Genomic DNA, 8,695 nt, shown 5'->3' with positions numbered 1-8,695 from the left:
CGAGAATCAGAAAAGATGAGGTTCGACCATCAAAGTCTAACCCAGTCCTGGCACAAGACGCTCCGGCCTTCTCCTGCATGGCAGGCAGCGGATCTGAGTCCAGCAACTCCGGATCCGTTGACTTGGACCTCGTCCTTGCAGTCTCATGCGGGAACCAGGAGAAGTTAGCCATCCGGTTGGGTCTCCGCCGTTCCGGGAGGAATCCAAAGCTCTGTCGTCCAAGGATGCCGGTACAGAGTCGCTCCGACAAGAATCCATTGCATCTGCGCAAGTGGGGCTTGGAGCCAGCAGCACCGGTGGCCCGAGGCGCATGACCGCGGCAGAACTGGAGGCGGCGACAAGTGGCTAAAGGTACCGGCGCGCCCGGCCCCGGGCTGGCAAGCGGCTGAAGGTAACGGCGTGCCCGGCCAGACGGCCCGGGATGGCAGGGCAACCCCACGACACCACGGATGCACCGGATGCCCCAACTACGGCGGCCCGTCCAGCAAAATGGATTAATTTTTGCGGGGATCGTCTGATATATATATACTTTACACGATGTGATGACAAAAGGTTAAAAAAAACTTGGCGCCTCTGTACCTCTGCTAATACAAAACTTCAGCGCAGGTGCAGAGGCTCTGCTAATACAAAACTAATCCTCTCAAATACGAACATGCAGATGGTATTTAGACTTCCCACCAAAGAGACGAGGGAAACAACCATCTTAGTGGCAACCATGTAATTACGTAGGCAAATATAGTTCACTCATGTTACTCCGTATGTAGTCCACATTAAAAGGCGTTTTGGCTATCAGGAGCATCTGCACCTGTGCTGAATAAAAAAAATCAAAACAAATACTAGAAAAATTCAAAAAAATCCAAAACAAATTGGTATGGTAGATAATTAGGTGCGTGACCTCCGATCCAAATTTCTAATCATTTGGACATTTGAATAGCTCTCGGCAAAAAAGACAAATTTGGGGTCTGTTAAATAGTGTATTGTTCGTATACTGCACTAAATAGTGTACTGTTCGTATACTGCACTGACCCAATTTGTCTTTTTTGCTGAGCTACTCAAATGTCCAAATGCTCTAAAATTTGGAGCGCACCTTACGCACCAAATTATCTACCATGCACAAAAAATTTGGATTTTTATTTTATTTTTTTATGAATTATTTCTTGACCGGGTGCAGATGAGCCCGGGCTCAGAATTGGATATTTGACATTAAAATCTCTAAAATGACTAGGTAATTAGGAACGGAGGGAGTACATATCTGCATGACTGCATCTGTACACGCTGCTGAGTGGCTCTTAGTTGTGCAACTGGACATGATACAACATGCCACAAACCTATAGTTGTGAAACGTGAATCGGATAACACGGTGAACTGCATTCCAGCGATGGGCATTGCTCGGTATGGAGGCAGACTTACCTTGCAGCCTGCATGGTAACTTGAGGCAACAACTTCTCCCCGACCGACACGGCAACAGGCAAACGCTGGCTGTGTCCATGCATACATGGAAAGAGGAGTTTCTGTACAGGCACAAAGCTAGCACAGCCTGCGGACTACAAGAACCCGACCCAAGGACCAGGCCCGATGAGGTTGAAACCGGTGGCTCATTTTATCAACTCCAACAGCGCTGCTCTAACTGTTACATATGCTGCACAATCAAAATGGATATAGTTAATGCTATCAACTCTAAAAAGTACCAGCAGCAATGTGCAGAAATATGAACGCAATATTTGACGTTGTTCCCATTTCCTAGCCGTATTACCACCCCTGACTCTGCTTCATTAATTCTAGTGAAGAAACAGTTCCAAATAAATTGTTGATTTCACCCGGGATTCTTAAATTACATACATGATCGCAGGTTCGGGCTGCTTTTCAGCCTAGCCTGCATGAATGCTGAGTTGGTTGCTGCTAGAAATTTCCAGATTGATCTTTGAGGGTCTAGTAATTTGTATATTAGTCAGAAGAAGGACAAATGTGTACACCGTTTGTTTCAGTGGGTTCCAGTTCTTATAGTACAGATTCACCTGATGGGAGGTAGATGTCTGTGTTAGAATTTCAAAATGGTAACAACTTTATGGTATACTCTGCCTCAGGAACCGCATGGGACTACGTTCCCTAGTTATTTCATAAAAACAGTCAGAATTAATAAGCCAAATACCAAATGTAGTTTGTAAACATGTTTCCTGAAATACTTCTCTATCATAACTAGAATCAATCATCATAAAAAAAATTAAATGTGAAATGGACAAACAACACTAAGCAAAAATGTGCATTTCCATTTCAGACAGTGTTAACTGGCTGAACAAGCAGCACAAAGTTGGATGGGAACTCGATTCTAGTATATCATGGAACAGCAAAGATGGAACCCCTCTAGTATATGTAAACTAGTCATGAGATTAATTTAAATCATTTTGGTTTAATCCCAACAGTAATGCTTGAGAAGAAAAAATTCCACAAAATCAAGAGAAAGTTGATCTCCACTGTTTATCTTGTACAGCTATTGCCATTGCAGACAAATGTGATCTATCTGTCAAAGTTGACCCTTGAATACAACTCTTTATTTAAGAAAATATAAAGAAATTGTGTTGTACAGATGCTGCTGCATAACTGAAAGTTATGAATGTATAGCCCATCTCAGTTGAAATGGAGTGTAACTGAACAAAAAGAAGCTCAAGAAACGTACACATAAGTAACATAACTGATAGGTTCCTCACCTTGCAGAAGGAGGCATCGCACCATTCCCAGCACTGGATAGCTCCGATGCAGCCTGATGGGGTTCTGAAACTATTATTTTCTTCAAAGCTGAATTAGGCTTGTTCACTGAACTTGATTGGACTGAACGGATTATGCATTCATTCTGCAACATATTCTGCGTTAACTGAACTTGACTGAACTCAATGGAGGGACCCTTCTTAGGCATCGGTCCATCTGCCGCCACATATTTCACAGAAGACTGGGCTTCGCTTGGATCAATCCGTTTGAGAAACAGAACCTTTGGTCTCTTTGGATGCTTCTTTGCTGCAGTTTCCCACGTTTCTACTGCTTTCGTACTGACCATCGAATCAAGAGCGACTTCCTCCAGGCAATCATGGTATTCAATCTTGATGCCTGAAAGATCAGCAAGATCTTTACAAAGCAGCTGAAGTGACACAAGATACGGCAGAGCTCCTTTTCCAATTGTCGGGAGGACGGGTGATTGCACGACAAGGCATAAGCGTCGCAGACTTGGGAAATCTCCATTTTTAATGACAAAGCTCCTAAGGTCAGCCTCAACCAGTTTGAGGTAAAGCAGGTAGCGAAGCTTACACAGGTTTGATAGAGCATTCCCCACCAGATTAGTTGATGAAAGGCACAACTCCGTGAGGCCACACAAGGATGTAACAAAATGAGGCAGCACGCTCAGCCTGCCCCGCAGTTTCAGCGAGCTGAGATAACAATATTCTTGCATAGAACCCAGGAAGTCCCCCGTGGAATTTCCGAAGTCAAGTGACAGAGATCGAACGCCTGTAGTGTCCATACCATCCTGAGCAAACTTCTGAACTGCCTTTGAAATGTGAGGTAAGCTCTTGCTGTCTGCACCAGTGGACTCACACCATATCTTAACCTTCTTTAATTCATTCATATGAGCCATTAGTTGTAGAAACCCAGCGTTTTCGTCTGCAACAAATCCTGCAAGAGTCTTCAACTTACATGTTTTGGGCAAGAGCTTCTTCAGTTCACTCATTTTCAGGTCCTTTTTCCCAAGCTTAAACTTTCCAAGCAGGTGAGCTAGGTGAGGCAACCCAATGACTTCATATGGCAATATATCTATCTTGGTCTTCCTAAGGTCCAGTGTCTCTAAGCAGTGTAACTTTTCAATATTCCTTGGAAGGTTGTTGATAGTTCCCCCAAGGCTCAGATATTTTAGATGCCACAACTTATGTATGTCCTTGAGATGATCGTCCTCCAAATCATTGCATTCTTGCAGATCCAGCACTCGCAGAAGCTCGCACCTACAAAACTCAGAAGCCGATTCTTCCACATTTCCAAAGATTGTTAGAGATCGGGCACGAAATTTTTCACTACCAGATACGTTGTCGCTTGCTGTACTTGTATGTTGGTGGTTCAGGCCCAAGGTGCTGCCACTTGCAGGGTTCTGGATGAACAGGTGACGGAACTTACTTCGATTTTGATCACGCAGAGAAGTGATGAAGTTATCAGACATGGACTTGTGCAGCATGAACTCGTGCATGATACCATGAGTTTTGCATGTCTTCACTTTCGTGTTGTTGCTAGCATCGATCGGTCGGATGATATTCCGGTCAATGAGTTCCCGGAAGTTCTCATCTGCTACCTCATGGTCACTGCGTTTGTACTGACATTGCACGTACCCTTCTGCCAACCATCGCCTGATCAAAGTATTCCTGCTGATTGTACGACCATTTGGGAACACACTTGTGTACAGCAAGGAGGTCCTGAGAGGATAGCCAGACAGGCTTATGTAGTTATTTACAAGAACCTGTTGTAGCTTTGTGAAGTCTGCATCTTTCTCCATATGAAGCCCGAGGTTGCGGCAAACTTGCGTGCAGTGATTCCCCGTGAGCTCGTTCTCGCCTAGCAAAAACTTGGCCACACTAACAAGAGCGAGTGGAAGGCCATCGCACTTCTCAACGATCGCTGTCGAGCCCCGCTCCAGTTCAGGTGAACATCCTTGGAAGAAGACCTTCTTCATTAGCAAAACCTTGGAGAGTTCCGCGTCAAGAATGCTCATCTTGTAAACATAACCACCACCTGAGCTGCAAGCATTAGCTACTGACTGAAGAGATGTTGTCACAATGATTCTGCTTTTTGTTTCCCTGTGGAAGATAGATTTGATGGCGTCCCAGTGTTGCTTGTTAATGTCATCGATTACGATTAAACACCTGGCAAACAACAAATTGACAAAAAAAATTAAGTTATTAAACACTATCTGTTGATAAATTTGCTATATATGCAGATAAAACATACATAAACTAGTGCAGAAACGCAGAAGATCCTCACTCTGTAGTCCGCAGGAAGCCATGGATGGAGTTTTGGGCCGTGTGGAACTGCCGGAGTATGGCCGCGAGGAGCCCCTCGGCGTCCCTGTGCTCCGGCGCGGCGGCCCAGGCGCGGCAGGGGAACCTCCGGACGACGGCGGGGCAGTCGAACACCGCCCTCGCGAGCGTGGTCTTCCCGGAGCCGCCGAATCCCACGATGGAGATCACGCCCGACCTCCCCGGCTCGCTCTCCAGCAAGAGCTCCACGAGCTCCTGCCTCGGCTTGTCGATGCCCACGAGGTCGCCATCGGCGGCTGCGGGAGGAGAACCTGCTCCGGTGGCAGCGGCCGAGAAGGACGGCCCGCCGCCGGCCTGGACGTCGTAGTTGGCCCTCCGCTCGTGGGCGTCCCTGAGCCTGCCCCTGAGCTTCCGGATCTCCGCCGCGAACCGGGATCTGGTGCTGGTGACCGCCGTCTTCACGCGGCGGAGGACCGAGGACGCCGCCGCCTCCCCCTCGCATGCGACGCAGGGCAGGAACCGGTCGATGCAATCCTCGATGTCGTGCGCGAGGTCGCGCATCTCCTCCATGGACACGACGGCCTGCGGCCGCCGCGAGGAGGAACTCGGGTCCCCCGCCATCATGTGGTGGCTGTCCCTGGCGCTGGAGATCATGTCGAGCTCGGTGCGGATGAAGCGGAGGTCATCCTTGAGCCGCTTGGACAGCTTGTGCTTCTCGCTCAGCAGCGCGACCAGCTTCAGCACCACCTCCTTGGTCAACGCGCTCGCCGCGGCAGCCTCCATGGCTACCGGCCCACAACCAAGCTATGGGGCTTGGGAGAGCAGGCGGGGCAGATGGAAGAAGGCGGTGGACTATTCGGGCTGCGCCGGTGCGAGGAGGTCGACGGCATCGACCACCGCGCCATGGAGGAGGGGCTGCTTCCGTGCCATGGCTGACGAGAAGAGTACTGTAGCAAAAGTCTACTCCACCAACCACTCCCCCAAGGTATACAGGTGATTGAAAAAAATCAGTTTGAGTCGATTCTTTTGAACCGTTGGATATCCATCCAATGGTGAAGCCGAAGCTGTTGTTTTACCTTACCGCCTGCTCGCGAACCCAAAGGCCAGCTGGCACTACCTGCGCAACGCCTCATTGCCTCGCCCCGTGCTTCCACCGTTTAAAGCATCTCGTCCCTAACAGGCCCCTCAAGATCCCAAGGTCCTTTTTTAGCGTCGGCGTTGGTCCGGTCACGCCACTAGAAGCTCCGCCGGTTCGGTCCGAAATCGGCGTCGGCGGGCCCAGGCCGAACCCGGGGTGCTAGGGTCGCTCGGGGGCGCCAGGGAAAGCGTTTTTGGCGCGAAAGCCCGGTGGGACCGCCGAGTCAGCGACACACGACGCATCGTCGTCCTCGTCGCCTCGTTTTACCGCAGGGAATCAATGCCAAGGCTACCGCCGGTCAGCCTTCCGCTGATTCCCCACGGGCGACGCAGTGATGGCACGGCGACTCGCCGTCCCCCCGCCACGCGTACACACACGTCTGCCCCCCCCTCCCGGACGGCTATAAAAGCCATCCCTCCTTGCCGATGGACGCAGTCCCTCTTTCTCCCGTCTCCGGCGCCCCATCTCGTCTCTCTCTCTTTCTCTCCCCCGCCACCAGCCTCCGATTGGTGAACCTTTCCCTGGCGACGGTAAGGCGGCCAACGGCTTCGGCGGCCGCACCCTGCACGAATTGGAGGCATACCTCCTTCACGAGGCCAACTACCCGACGCCGCCTGACATGCGCGCGCCGGGGCGGTGGAGGCTCAGCATCAGAGGCGTCCCAGTCCCCCCGTTGCCCGACGCCGACCACCCCGACCAATTCCACGGTGAGATTGTGCACGTCCGGGCCTCCCTGCTGGAGGAGGTGCGCGGACGCCCGAAGTACACCGCCGACAATCACACAAGCTGGGCGGCGTACTTCCAGCGCCGCCACGAGGAGCAGCTCGCCGCCACCAACAACGCATCGGTGAGGGGGCGCCACAACGCCGACGGCCGCCGCCTGATACATCTTTGTCGTATCTACTTTTCCTAATACTTTTCCTTTTGTTTTGGACTCTAATTTGCATGATTTGAATGAAACTAACCCGGATTGATGATGTTTTCAGCAGAACTACCATGGTGTTGATTTTTGTGCAGAAATAAAGGTTCTCGGATTGGAACAAAACTTTGCGAGGAATTTTTATACAATAAAAGAGAACGTCTGGAGCCAAGAACCACCGGGGGGCACCTGGGTGGGCACAACCCACCAGGACGCCCCCCTCCAGGCGCGCCCAGGTGGGTTTTCCCCATCTGGTGGCCCCGCAGACTCCAACCCTAATACTATAAAAATTAGATATTTGGAGAAAAAATCAGGGAGAAAGAATTATCACGTTTCACAAGAAGGAGCCGCCGCCACCTCCTGTTCTTCATCAGGAGGCCAGATCTAGAGTCCGTTTGGGGCTCCGGAGAGGGGGATCTTCGACCTTCGTCATCACTAACTCTTCTCCATAGCCAATTCCATGATGCTCCCCACCGGGAGTGAGTAATTCCTTCATAGGCTCACTGGTTGGTGATGAGTTGGATGAGATTCATCATGTAATCGAGTTAGTTTTGTTAGGGATTGATCCCTAGTATCCATTATGCAGTGGCGGAGCTAGCATTTGACACCAGGGTGGTCCGCCTTAATTTTTTTTTGATAATCAATATGACATGTGAAAGTTCTAACTAATTACCAATATCACAAAGAAATAGATCAATATCACAATATGGTCTTGCAAAAACACTAAAATTCTCAATTAAATCTCTGCCTTGCATAAAAAAGCCTACATATTATATATTACACAGACCATAGTACATACCTTGAGAAGTTCAAAAAGACTATGTTTCTGGCATACACACAAGTTCTCCGGTTTGCTCTTCGGCCACATCCGACATATTCCCTGCCTTCTTCTTCTTCCCTATCTTAATAGTTTCTCTCTGAAAAAGAGAAACAATGTCTCGTCCGGCCCTCTTCATTCCTCAACAATTCTGTAACAAAAATTACTTTCTATCAATAAAGCTAATTGAGGCAGAAATAATGTACAAAATTATGTATCTGATCATTCATGTACAAAAAATTTGCAGTCAAAAGGGAAGGAACAGATCAGTCCCTGGAACAGATGGGTACTCCATCATGGTCCGAAACTGTAACTGGACAAACATAGCTGCCAGAATTCCATGTTTTATAGTTTATATGTTATATAAACTATCTTCCTCATAGAGTAAATCAAACAAATTGAAACGCAATATGCCGGTACCAGATAAAGAAAACTCAAGATTTTTTATTTCCTATAAGAAGTGCTTCCACTCAGCCACACAACTATACAGAAGACAGTAAAAGCAGAAGGATTTGCTCTCTGCGCATCTACATCTACGTGATGAGACAACCATGATCCATTAGACCATCATAGGTACATGGAGTATCACACAGCAACTTACTACGTTGCACATTGAGATCCCAGATCCACACAGCAACAAACCATGCATAGCTATGGTCAGATTCTGCCTAGAGTTGCTAAAGGTGAGGCCATAAGATGGAGCAAACATAGACAGGTTATTACAGAAAATCGAGCCAAACGCTTGGAGCCCTGGACTGGGCGGGTGGGTAGCCGGGAAGGGGAGGCGGGAACGGGGAGCCTCCTGGGCGGCTGGG

General features: G+C 48.9%; 1 protein-coding gene across 1 annotated transcript; it reads right to left on the bottom strand.

Moving 5' to 3' along the window:
* Window positions 1-837: 837 nt before the first annotated feature.
* On the bottom strand, window positions 838-5,986 carry LOC119312053 (disease resistance protein RGA4-like). Its single transcript, XM_037587776.1, has 3 exons — window positions 5,011-5,986; window positions 2,706-4,892; window positions 838-1,639 (listed from the first exon to the last, which is right to left on the bottom strand). Exons 1-3 carry the CDS (start codon window positions 5,787-5,789, stop codon window positions 1,624-1,626), a joined length of 2,982 nt encoding a protein of 993 aa, XP_037443673.1. The 5' UTR covers window positions 5,790-5,986; the 3' UTR covers window positions 838-1,623.
* Between the last annotated feature and the right edge of the window lie 2,709 nt (window positions 5,987-8,695).

This window comes from Triticum dicoccoides, chromosome 5B (assembly GCF_002162155.2).
Source record: "Triticum dicoccoides isolate Atlit2015 ecotype Zavitan chromosome 5B, WEW_v2.0, whole genome shotgun sequence".
NCBI lineage: Eukaryota > Viridiplantae > Streptophyta > Magnoliopsida > Poales > Poaceae > Triticum > Triticum dicoccoides.
This window is presented reverse-complemented; position numbering and strand designations above follow the sequence as displayed.

Excerpts from the sequence above, each read along its gene's own strand:
- LOC119312053 (XM_037587776.1), bottom strand. The coding sequence starts at position 5,789 with ATGGAGGCTGCCGCGGCGAGCGCGTTGACCAAGGAGGTGGTGCTGAAG. Across the intron at positions 4,893-5,010 it reads GGCTTCCTGCGGACTACAGA|GTGTTTAATCGTAATCGATG; the intron begins GTGAGGATCTTC and ends GTTGTTTGCCAG.